Source organism: Emydura macquarii, unplaced genomic scaffold, assembly GCF_026122565.2.
Source record: "Emydura macquarii macquarii isolate MOO-44397 ecotype Brisbane River unplaced genomic scaffold, CSIRO-AGI_Emac_v2 contig_320, whole genome shotgun sequence".
Taxonomy (NCBI): domain Eukaryota; kingdom Metazoa; phylum Chordata; order Testudines; family Chelidae; genus Emydura; species Emydura macquarii.
The window spans coordinates 13,842,193-13,855,361 of record NW_027130457.1 but is presented as its reverse complement, the minus strand read 5'-3'; the positions used below and the strand labels follow the sequence as shown (position 1 = coordinate 13,855,361).

The 13,169-nt window shown below is 40.9% G+C and overlaps 1 protein-coding gene across 4 annotated transcripts in view; it reads left to right on the top strand.

The window, feature by feature from the left end:
- Positions 1-8,703, top strand: part of TENT4A (terminal nucleotidyltransferase 4A) — a 103,266-nt gene extending 94,563 nt beyond the window's left edge. For 2 of the 4 annotated variants that reach the window (XM_067529593.1, XM_067529575.1), the window contains one exon: positions 6,700-8,703. In XM_067529593.1, the coding sequence (XP_067385694.1) occupies positions 6,700-6,882 (183 nt within the window). In that variant the 3' untranslated portion in view covers positions 6,883-8,703. Of the gene's footprint in view, positions 1-6,696 lie in introns of all 4 variants that reach the window. The other 2 variants (XM_067529584.1, XM_067529567.1) reach the window with 1 other exon arrangement.
- Positions 8,704-13,169: the final 4,466 nt, after the last annotated feature.

Sequence of the window (13,169 nt, the reverse complement as noted above, 5' to 3'; positions counted from 1 at the left end):
GTGGGGGAGGGGGGAGTTATAGTCTGAGGATAACTTGATCAGGGTTGAGGACATTAATTGGGTTCACCATGACAGTTCAGGTTTGTATTTCATGGCCCAAGTGTGTAATGTATCTTTTGTGTTGGAAGATGGCCTATGCATTAGGTTTTCAAGTCTACTTTTGCATCCAGTTATGCCACAGCTGTGGTATTTATGGCCCTTCAGTGGCCATGACATGGCAACAAGACTGACATCACTGCAGTAGCTTGGAAATTTGGAGCATAACGAGTCTGCAGTAATCTCACTGAAACCATTACCTTCAAATGGTGGGTGACCTAATGAGTACACCGGCTTGGTATTGATGTTTGTAGGAAGTACTCTTTAGATGAGACAACTTTAGATATCTCTGTAAAATTGACCAATGCCTCTCATAGCTCAAATGTCAGAGCTGTGCGTGGTTGCACGTATTTCTCAAAGGACATGTAGTGATCCAGTTTCTTTCAAATACATTCCAATCTGGCAGTCATTCAAACCAGTATCTTATCTTGAGCCTGTTTTTGTCTGTTTCTTGAAAGATTCCACTAGCAGTCTCTAGATTTTGACTCCTGGGCATCCTGGAATCAAGGCATTCTCAATAAAATGACCTTGGCTTTTTGGTCTCGCATAGCAGTAATTTGTTCACATTCCTCAAGTGGGGTCCTTGTAGATCCTCCGCTTAAGGTGCTCGTGCACCTTTCAAGCCCTTGATCAGAGACTTTCCATTAGCACTGTCCGTTCAGCCAATGCATATGCTCTATACAAGCTTGTGCCACACACAGCATATAGAGGGCAACGTGGGCAAACCACTCTTTCTTCTCTACCACCTTGGCCTGAGATGAAGCTTTAGCATGTCTGCCTTGCGCTGTTGTTTGGGAATGTCCCATATCTCCCAAAAGTGTAATTTCTTTTGCCTGACTCTCAAATCTAGGGTATGGAAGAATCGGGAGATCAAATTCAATCCTTTTGATGTTGGGGAGTGCTCACTTTGACTAGCTTCCGAGTCAGGTTAGGAGACTCCTCCAGTACTTCTGTTTCCTGGCACATCCAGTGCCCTTTCAACATCAGCAAAAGTCTCCCCTAAGAGGGGGAAGACTTCTGAGGGCTCAGAGAAAGCTCCAAAGAAGAGGAACTCAGTCTCCTACCACAAAGAGCCAGCTCCCAAAAGATCCTGATCTGCCAAGTCTACAGTGTTGGAGGTCTCAATCTGGCAACTTGGTGGTGAAGGACTCTTCCTCCAGTACCAGCTGAGATCCCAGACCATTTCAGAGAAGCACAGCTTCAGCAGACTGTGAAGGACTGGGAAACCTAGCACATATACACTCCTCTAGAATGACACTGTCTACATGAGACTTAACAGTGCCTTTGCACTTTTCTGCATCAGTACAAGCAAAACTGAAGTGCCCGGTATCTTCATACCTGGTACTTACCCGCTCCAGATCAATGGTACCATCCACTTCAACTGTTGTGTTGGTACCCACCGGCTCAGTACCGCAGTAATTCTGCTAATCCAGAGACTTTTCAGTGTTAGGTGAGCCAGAGTTCCCACGGCTTATGAGTATTTAATGATTCTTGGTGTTGTCTCCAGATTACCATTGCCTATACCGCAGGTTTCTCTGCCCTTTTCTCTTTCCCCATTGAATATCTCCTTCATCCTCCTTAGTGTCCTCCAATCAGTTGTATCCTTATCAGAGGGTTCCCCCCACATCAGGAACGCATACTCTTTATCCAAGGATCTTTATCCACAACAGGGATGATAGAAACCGTTTTGGGAATCACCTCTCCCCTGTATGTTGTCTCTCCCCCCTCTCCGCCCCCTCTCTCCCGATGGCCACACTGGATCCCTGGGTGATGTCAGCAATTTGCCAGACCTCTGGCTCTATTGCACTAGGAGATTAGGGTTTCACTATCTCCCCCACCAGACCTCTTTTCTCCCCCCAACATGGGACCTCTGAAGAATAGGAGGCTATGGCACAGAAAGAGGCTACCCCTCAACTCCTATTTTGTCTTTGTCTCTGGACTAGACAGTCATGCTTCCACCATAATCAATGACCAACAATTTTTGCTAATTCCAGGATCTTGCAAAAGAGGGCAGCTGACCTTCCAAATACCTCTTGAGGAGGTTAGACTCACAACACGAGCTCCTGGACATTCTGCAATTGACAACACTCACACAGTTGCATTACCCATTAATGAAGTACTCCTGGATCCACCAAAGACTGTGGCAAACTCCTGTCACCATCCTACCAACTTTCAAATGAGTGGATAAGAAATATTATGTTCATCCCTGGGACTCGGTTTTTGTTTTTGTATCCCAAGCGTAATTCCCTGTTGGTGGATGTTGTAAACAAGTGGGTTAAACATCATTGTTCCAGATCTATATCCTTATGATAAGGATCAAAAGAGATTTTTTCATGCTAAAGAAGGACGGAGGGTGGAGACAGATCTAAGGCAACTAAACAAATGTATAAAGTCTCAAAAGCTCAAGATGGTGATTGACAGCTATGATGCTCTCTCTAGAGGTAGGAGATTGGTTTTCTGTCCTTGACCTGCAGGACACCTATTTCCGTGTAGCAATACAACCTGCTCAGAGGAAATACCTCTGTTTCACCATGGACCAGGATCATTTTCCATACGGAGTGCTTCCCTTTGGCCTCAAGGATGTTCTCAAAGGATCTAGCCGTATTATCTGCTTATGTTTTGTGAGAAGCAATTTTACTCTTCCTGTATCTCAAGGGCCAATCTTATGAAGCACTACCTACCGACTTATACCCAGACCACATTCTCTTCCAGGAATTGGATCTCTAGCTAAACGTAAAAAAAGTTCACGTTAGCCCCTGCACAGAGAATATAATTAATAGCAGCTATTTGGATTCATTGGCACCCAGGGCCTGCATTCTTTCCCACATACAGATTAATAACTTTGGTGAACCTGGTCAGGACAATTCAAGGGAGCCCCTGTACTACTGGAAGTGATTGCAGCTTGTGGGCCTTATGGCAGCTTGCATGTTTGTGACCAAGCATGCAACACTACACCCTCCACTGCTTTCAGGAGTGCTTCAGAAGGATCTATTTCTCAACCAGAAGACAGCTTGGACAAACAGGTCACAGTTCCTTTTCAGATGAAGACCTCCCTAGACTGGTGGATAGATCAACACTGTATCTGCAGGTGTCCCTTTCTTAGCTCTAAAAATAGCTGTAACAATGGACAGATCACTATAGGGTGGGGAACATACCTCAGTACATTCACAACTTATGACAGATGGTCACCTCATGAAACCTGTTTCCATATCAATCTGTTGGAACTCAGAAACACCTGCCTTCAGTTCCTATCTTTATCCACCATGATCTTGATTGATTTGCTATGTGGCTTGAATGTTTTATGTCACCAGGTAGGGAGAAGCAAGATCCCCTTCTGTGTGCTGAAGCTATGAAGTTGTGGAACTGGTGTATAGTCCGTCAGATTCAGATCTCCACCATTTACCTTCCTGGAGTCCAGAATGCCTCAACTGATACGCTCAGCAGGTCCTTCTCCCAGGACTACAAATGGGATTTGGATTTTCAAATTCTTCATGGGATATTCCAAAGATGGGGACTTCCAGAGGTGGACCTACTCGCCACATTCAGCAATAAAAAGTGCCCCTTATTGTGCTCAACAGAAAACCTATGTCACCATTCTTGGGGAGATGTCTTTTTCTTTCTCTGGATAGAGGGCCTTCCTCCAACACCACTAATTGTAAGAGTAATGAACAAGATCAGAGTAATGCCAAGGTTATCCTTATTGTACCAACCTGACTGGGGCAAACTTGGTATCCTTACTTGTTTCACCTGTGTGTCCAACCAGTATTCAAGCTTCTGGCCATCCTTCATTTCCTCTCCCAGGATGCAGGTTGTGTGTTTCACTCCAACCTAGAGGTGGTCCTCCTCTAAGCGTGGCTCCTAGATAGTTCATAGGATTAGATTCTGCCTGCTTGACAGGAGTATAACAGATATTACTGAACAGTAAAAGGGAGTTAACTCTAGTTGCTTTCCTTCAGAAATGGAAAAGTTCAACCGCTGGTGTCATCATCATCACCTTGTGCCTGAACAATCTCCATACTCAGCCATCTTGGATTACCTGCTGAACTTGAAGAATTTCAGAGTTATCTCTAAGGTTCATCTGGCAATGATATCAGCATTTTATTTCCTACTAGAGGGGTGTTAAAGCTGTGATAAGGACAATTATACCTACCTTGGGTCTCTTCAAACACTGCTATTTTGAATCTATTTGCATCTATAGCTCATTATTTAAATTCAGTAAACTTTGTACAGGTTGAGGCCAAGAAGAGCAGCAATAAGTTTTCTTCTGATCTGCTCTCCAGGTAATACAGAATTGCTACATCTATGGTATATTCCTTGGGTTTTTTCCTTCAGCTTCAAGACTTGGTGCTTCATTACCAGAAGTATTCCCTATAGAGCCAATATCAACCATCTGTTCTCTACTTGAAGTCCTGTATAGAGGACAACTTTAGTAACAAAAGTAATTTGTGTATCTGTTTGCTGATGTGTCTGTTTACTGGTCTTATTAGGGTATTTTGAATGTTAAAGGACAATTCTTTGTATTTTTCAGTATATTTACTAAATTTTATTAGTACATAGGTAAAATTATTTGCATGATGATAACTGATTCACTTATTTGCAAACTTGTGTAGAATAGAAAGTTTGCTTTGTGTCTATATAGGGGCTGAGAGCCTTGGCTTAATTCCTAATAAGCAGTACCTTGAGTTTGCTGCTAATCGGAACACTACGGAACAGCATGACTTTTTTGCCTCAAAAGCCAACAACCAGAAATTTAGTATCCCAGAAGTTATTTTTGTCTGGTTTAAAAAAAAAAAAAAAAAAAACCACATGGTATGTTGGTAATGCTCAGTGTTTGAGCCAAAATCCTTAGATTCATGAAGTAACATTTCTGGCAAATACTTTCTCTTTTCATGATAATATATGTGGGTAAGCACTTGGATACACCTATCTGCTTCTCCAGAGTGGGTGCTTCAGGTGTTCCTCCTCTTCTCCCTATCTTTCCAGAATTTCTAAAAAAAGTGTTTATAACCATTTCTAGTGTGTGGATTGCCAGATGTTTTGTGTAAATAATAATGGGTGAATTACCAAGTTCAGGCTTTATTTGACTTCCTTAGACTGAGACTAATATAGTAATATCAAGCACAAAGTCCAAATCCCTAGGAACAAAGCTTGCTAGCTGCCTGATTAGGTTGAATAACTTTTTTTAATAATCTGGATTTTCATGACACACATTTATTTATTTGTATTACCATAGCACCTAGGCAGGTTGTCTGAATTATTACTTCTGGATAAAGGTAGGAATATACATGCTGCATCATAGTCCTAAACTGGTTTCAAATGAGTTAATTTAGATAAGGTAAAAATCAATTTTCTGTTTGCATTGTGTATGGGCCTTGTCACATACTCATTGAAGTAAATGGGAAGACTCCTGTTGATCTCAACAGGAGATGGGAGTGAGCTCTGTACTTCCTGCTACAGTTCCTTTCTTGCCACCATGCAGCTCATTTTAAACCAAAGTTTGTTAATTCCCTCAAGTTTTCAAGTTCATTTTTTTCATCTTTCTCTACTTGATGTAGTCATGTCAGCCTCTCATCCATTCTAAGAAATTAATGGACAAAGTCTTGTTGATCCTGTACTTTCAAAAGCTTAAGAGGCTGGCTTTCAAACAGATGCAATATTGTGCAATATTGTGCCCACACTGAATTTCTTCAAGCAGTGTCTGAAATGTATGCAGGTGATTAACTGACAGGATAAAATTCTCTGTGATTATGAAAGCCTGTTGTGAAGATCAAGACCTAAAATAGATTTTTCTTAAACTAAAATGGTGGTGATAAAAGATAAGGAAACTTAGATTGATAGTGTTCTCCTTTTGAAGACATTTAAATACTTCTATAAAACCATTGGTCTGCATTAAAAGGAACTACTGCTCATGCTTCATAGCACACTTTTTTCCAAGGACTTGTGATAAACTGACTTGAACTGCAGTTACCAGTTATCAAAAGTAATACGTTTTTTGTTTCCAGGGCTCCTTATTCAAGTAGTATCTCACTTGTCCTCCCTAGCAGGTTCATGTTATCTGTTCACTGTCAACTTACTATAGGTGAATAGAATACATCAGTGCCACCCAAGGAAGTATCAGATTTACAATGGCTGCCATTAAAACTTTTGCCAGCAGTTACGATGCTATGGTATCTGAGAACATGGTTAACACCTATCCTAATCACAAGGACATAGTCTCAGATACCAGTGTGGTAACTGCCAATAAAAAGTAACCATTTCTCCAGCAATCACTGATCCTATATTTAACGTTTGCTTGTATTCCTACTAAGTCCCTATAAAAAATTAACTAAATATGAATTGCCTTTGACATAGTACCTTTATATTTGAGGAATATACTTCAGAAAACACTCCCTTCCATGGTGGTGGCAGTGCAAGTTAACTTACGCTACTTTCTCAAATGGGGTGTTTCTTGTACATTTTACTCAAGTGTGGAAAAGTATTTACTTGCTTCAGTACATGTTCTGACAATGAGTAACACATTGGGGAAGTACAGCTGGTCAGAGAATTGATGCACTGTTTCAACTGACTGTATTACTAAACTGAACACTTCTGTATTTTTAGCAGCACAGTGGAATGAAGTTCTCCATGAAAGGAGCTCATAATCCTAACCAAGGCAATGGCTACAGTCCAGTGAACAGTGGAGGCATGAGGCAGCCAGTTGGCAACAGAGGACACCACCAATATAATCGTAACATCTGGCGAAGAAAAAAACACAGAGATAGTTTGCCTATTAGTCTCAGTAGATAATGGTTAATGCCAGGATAATCTTCCCCAGTTCTACAAACTGAAGCTGACTGAATGATACTAGACGGGGGAACAGAGACCAGCATTCAGCATATCAGTTTGTGGGTGTTGCCAAATATCTGCAGCTGACTTTTTGCATGTTTCTTCATGTGGTGGTCAAGTCCATCTTAAAGTAGTTGTGCTTATTTGTGAAGCCTTATTAAATGTGGAACTTTGGGTTTTTTTGCCTTCCCATGATTACTCATACAGTGCCGAAGCAGCTCTGGCCTTAGAACTGCAAGGACGTGGTAAATGCTATAGCGTTTTTGCTTTAGCTACATTTGTTCCTCTGTGGGGATTTTGTTTTGTTCTTTAGTTTGATAACAAAGGAACTTTGGTCATTTACTTTTTGTTCATGATAAACCGTTTTGCTGCCCCTCCTGTTTTTATTTCAAATTTCAGAACTTTTTTGCTCTGTAAATATTGAAAAAGTATAATTTGTGCAATAACTCGGAATTTTTAATTTAATTTCATTTTGTCACATAAGTTATATCTAAAGCGAGGAGGGATGTATTTTTTTTAATTTACAGATCCTTTCCCAGGTTGTATTATCTAAGTTGGGTTCATAGTTTTGGCAGGTTGTCTGAGCAGTGTTGCAAACATCACATCATTTTGGTACTATTTGAGGCTTCTTGATTCACAATGAAAGTGCTGATTTGGCATATGGTTTTAAGAAGGTATTAAGCTCCAAAGTGTTTTGACCCTGCATTTTAGCTCATTGTCTGGCCTCTGTCAGTTGTCTTGCTCTGACCAGTGGGTTTTAATTTATTCTTTGTAAAAGACAACAAATCCAGCATTTAAAGTGCCAGAAGTATAACTTCTTAAGGTTGAAAAAGGGTTAAGTCCTGACATGAAATTGAAGAATTGTGAACTACATGCTTCCGTCAGATTTTGTAAGGTAACCTGTTAATGGTTGGGGCTGAACATCATTATTAAAAAAGGTACCCAGCTTGAGGAATGTGGAGAAAGGAAATATGTTGATTCCATTAAGGAATCTGTATAGCAGTATGCATTAGTTCTGTTAAGAGCAAATATATAAAGTACTTCAGCTCCTCTAAGCATTACAAGAAGCGTCTTTTAATGTATTGGAGGAGAGCACAGCCCAGTGTTGGACACAGTCTGTGGCTGGCACTTAATTTACAGATGCATACGGGTATACTATGCAAGTGTGTATTGCCATGACAACCACTTCTCCGTTAACTTTTTTGAACAAGAAAATATACATCCTGCCTGACCCTGAGTTTTTAGATCATCACAGTTGTCCTGGGGGTTGGTTGCATCTCTCATGCTGTCTGACTTCCCATTTTTAAATGAGGGTTCTTAACCCTGCTGAACACTACAGGTTAGTTATTTGAAGTCCACTAGTGGTAAAAGTTTAAAAGATCCTATTACCATGACATCTAGATGTACAGAAGTGGAATATTTTAAAACAGATATCTAAATGGTAAGATAAAAATTAGGCATCTAGCATGATGCTTTATAAAGTGCAGTATGCCTTTGAAGTACGAGTAGCCCATATTGTTGTTACATCTACCAGCTGCAAACAGATCTCCTTGAGTGAAGAGGCAAAATTCATTTAAAAAGAAACAGGTATCATGTTCCATTTCAGTCATGGTGAACCAAATAAATTGGCCTGGCTACCACTGTGGTTATGTGCTACAGGTTTAAAAAAATCATGTTTAGATTTTTTTTTGTGTGTGTGTGAACAACAATGTGGAAGCTAAAATTGACATATTTTTATGTAAAGTTTTCTATTCTTTGATTTTTAATAAACTTTGGAAACCATTTGTTTTTCTCTTTGTGCGTGTGTGTGTGTATTCGTTCACAAAAAAAACTAATGGAGTACGTAATTCCACATTTTAAATTTTATTTCTAACATCTACTTCAAAGTGCTTCTATTAAACAATACTTCTATTGTCTTTTAAATGGAAGAGTCTTCTTCCTTTCCTGCTGTTCTGGTAAGGTGTATCTGAATCAAAAGTGCTGAAATGTACTAGAACAGGCGTGTTACAGCATTGAACAGTTAGTTGTGGTTCAGTGTCTCTAGTGACACTGGTTTCTCATTACAGCAATCCATATATTATAATTCTAAACTTTGGCAAACAATTAAGTAAATCTTCAGTTAAATTTCAGCTGTTTTTTGTCCCACTTAATTTGCATAGACTTAAAGGAAAAATACCTTGCTAACATATAGTTTTAGCTTGTCATTTTGCTCTCAGCAACTGGTGCAAGGGTATGTTTGTCCTGGCAGACTAAAATAAAATGCCGAGGTAGCATGCTTAAATTAGGGATGAAACTTCTAGGGAAGGAATTATGGCATGCAATTTGGTTTCAGAGCCAAAGTGTTAGGATTCCACTGATCTAATGAAGATGGTGATGTAGTTTAATCACATCAACTGTTCAGATCAGAACACTTTGACATCAGGAAAACAATATAATAGTAAATCTCATGAACTTATCTTGTGGTAGTAGCAGTGATAGCTATGATGGTAGTGCTGGTTAATGTTCGGTGGGATGTCAGTTTGTTGCCGTGCACTCTTTTCTAAATGAATTGTCATTTGCTCCATTTGGACATTGCTTTTATGTGAGGTGGCAACCCTGTAAATGGGATCATCAATATTTGCTTTCTGTCTAGTCAGTTTTGGACACCTTGTCTTATCTGAACATACTGGGCTGTTGCTGAAACAGTTGAAACATCACTTTGAACTAAGGGAATGGTAATTAGTTTCAAGGTGCAAACATCTAGTTTCTATTATTTCTCTGTCTTCAACTAGTGCTGATTTTTACAAACATAACTATTTAATAAATTATGGAATCTTTTTACCACTTTTCATCTGCTTCAGTTTGAGCAAGATTCCTGGTCTCAAGCCCTTGACACAATATTTACCTCATTATTACAACAAATCTACCCCAAGTACATTTCTCAGTCTTGCCCATTTAGTGCACAGTTGTACTGAAATACTGTTAGTCTATTGCTCCCGTGGTCCTCTTAGATACAGACAGGTATTGTGAGCAATTGCACTGACTTTCTGTTATGTCACCGTTTTGACTTTACATTTCATTAACAAATTCCCTACTTGCACTTACAAAAATCCAGAAACATTAGGATATATTTAAAAACAAAAAAACTTCTACTTCTCAGCATATCTTGACCTGTCCAGGAAAACTATTTCTACAGTGTCATGCTCTTCTGAAAAGAGAAGAAATGTGCTGTTACCTATCACAATCTGAAGAAATTGTTTTTGCACATTTTGTCATGTAAACATCTTGGGTTATATAGCAGGCCAGAATGAACTCTACACCCGTTTAAAAATGTTAATTACTTCAGTCTGTTAGTTGCTAATTTCCTACCAGTTCCTTCAAGAGATACTTAGTAATCACTAAACACCTCTTTGTGGTAATGATGAACTTTCACTAGCTAGAGCAATAATGAAAAACCAGTTAAGACTTGTCTATATGAACATTTAATACGCAGCAAGATGGATATAAGTCAAAGGTGACTAGATCAAAGCACATTAATGAGTTGTTAAAGCATGTCAGCAGGGTCCACATGGACAGTTCATGGCAGGCTAGTGTGGGGTATATTAACACCAGAGCTTGCCACAAACTAAATGTTCATGTAGACAAGCCCTTAGTGAATGCAACACCATGAAGAATGAAAAAAAATAACTCCGAGGTCTTGCTCACCTTTCAAAAGCTAGATTCTAGAAATCCAAGCCTTGCTAACAGCATTGTCTCCTTCCCTGTCCAGCATCCAATAACAATTGATTCCCCCTAGTTGCCTGTCCTATTCCAATCATCCATCATTCTACCCATTACCAACTAGGCTTCCAGATAGCTCTAACTTTTTTGGTGCTTAATAAGTTTAGAGAAGCTTCATGTTCTCATCACTTTAAAATGTTGAGAGGCTGTGATTAGTCTAATATTTCTATTGAAAACTTTCAAGTATGGTCAGGTAAATAGTTCAGTGACCTGAAATGCCAAAATTAAAAGCAATATAACTGTCAGGGCTGAGAGTTCTTGTTTTCCCTTGAAGAAATTCAGGTCTTTTGGGAAAGGCAATGTGTGGCCTAGGTTCCCAAGTTACAGGAGAGTGTCTGAACCACCAGGCTCTAGGATATACTGGTGTGAGGATTGTCTCAGTCCTACTGAAACTTTTTTACTGTGTATAAGTACTGGGCTAGAGACAGAACTAGAAATGACTTGTCTAGGGGTTAGAGCACTCTGCTGGGGTGTAGGAGATCCAGATTCCAGTCCCCCTGCTCCAATGACTTTTTATACATCCTTGAACAGCTTCAACAGGAGAGATTCAGATCTGCCCTAGAGCAACACATACTCACTAGTTAGAGTACTCCCCTAAGAGTAGGAGACCCAAATTCAAATCCCTTCTCCAGGTCAGGCGGAGGGTGTAACTCAACCTGGCTCTCTCATATCGCAGGTGGGTATGTTAAGCACTGGGCTATAGATTATAAGGGAGGCACCTTCTATTCTGGCCAATTAGTGAAAAAACTAAGTCCCAATTTTTTTTAAAAAAGACCAAAACTAATTTGTCAAATTCACAAAAAGTTTCAGATCAATTGAAACTCTTTTCAGCAAATAAGCTATTAATTAAAAAAAATTGTTTCCAGCTCTGCAAAGGAATTCTAAAGGAGGACAAGTTTTATATCGTTTATACAGTAGAACCTCAAAGATAAGAACGCCAGAGTTACGAACTGACTGGTCAACTGAACGCTATGTAAAACCAGAATTAAGCAATCAGGCAGCAGCGAGGGGCAGGGGCGAAGAAAGCAAATACTGTGCCTGTATTGCATCTTAAAGGTCGGCATGCAAAGCAGAAACAGCCCGGGGTCTGTGCTGTTTTTTTTTAAGCCCAAGGGTGCTGTTTCACCCCCTCCCATGTCACCCCACTAGGAGGGGGAAGCTGTTTTCACCATCACCCTCACATCAAGAGGGGGACAAGCTTGAAAATTCAGTCTGCAGCGAGCTGCTGACTAGGATGGGAGCTGCTGCTGCTGTTGCAGTCAAAGCCTGGCCTAAAGCTGGAGTTGGAGCTGTTGCCTGCACGCTGCGCTCTGGGGGAGTTTTAAAGGGCCACAGCCTGCACGCCAATGCGGCCCAAACTTTGCCCATGGCTGCACTCCTGGATCCTGCTAGCACCTCTGGGAGTGCAAGGGGCAGGGGAGGGAGGGTCACTGGCAGCAGGCTAGCATCAACCCTCTGCCGCGTGCTGCCGCTGGAGCACGGCGAGCAGTGCACAGAGCAGAGCGAGCCCTGGGGAGAGGCGGCTGAGGGATGGGACTTGTGCCAAGGTTGCGGGGCAGGCCCCCCCCTCAGTTCAGCACAAAGGCAAGAAACAGGAATAGGGCAGGGAGCTGTTTGCAAAGCAGGCAGTGCTGCCAGGTGCCACCTTTGCAGAGATCTCTCCCAGCCTCAGCTGGAAGACACTGACTGCAGTGTCCTGTACCATAATGTTTTGTTCAGATTTATGAACAACCTCCATTCCTGAGGTGTTCGTATCTTTGAGGTTCTACTGTATATTGATAAACTGGCTTTGTTCTCTAAAGATACAGTAGAAGGTCTTTCCACTATCCTGACGAAGGGGGAGCAGAATGAATGGCTGTTTGTGTTGTATGGCTGAGGATGCTTCTCAAATCTTATTTAGGGCTTGTTCCTGCACTGCAGAGAGCTAGAATCCTCAATCTGTAAGCCTGAAAGGTTAACAAAAGGCAGATGGGGAGCTCGGAGGAACTCTATCCTGCTTAATTATAATCTGTTTACATTACTCACAAGGTGCTACTTCCTATTAGGTTTAGAAGTGAAACTAGAGAGAGGAATGTATAGTGGAGCATGGTTCTTATGTGTATGCCTCCCACAAACCCTTTTTTCACCCTAACCCCATCCATGTTTTATTCTGTATTCTTAAGAACAAAGTGATGCCTATGATACAGGTCTGAGATGGCCCTGGTGAGAGACAGGAGATGATGGGGGTGAGATTGAGCTCCGATTTGGCCATGCTGAGTTGAAAATGACTCTTGGACATCCACAAAGAGCGATCAGGCAGGCTGAGATTTTAGAACAGAAGGAGATTGATCTGTGAGTCATCAGCATAGAGATAGATGTTAAATTTATGTTTTCTGGGTGAGATTACCTGGAGACAAGGTGTAGAGAGAGAAAAGAAGCGGATCAAGCCTTGTTCAATCCCCACAGAAACGAGAGTGGATGAGGAGGATCCTCCAAAGGACATGCTGAAG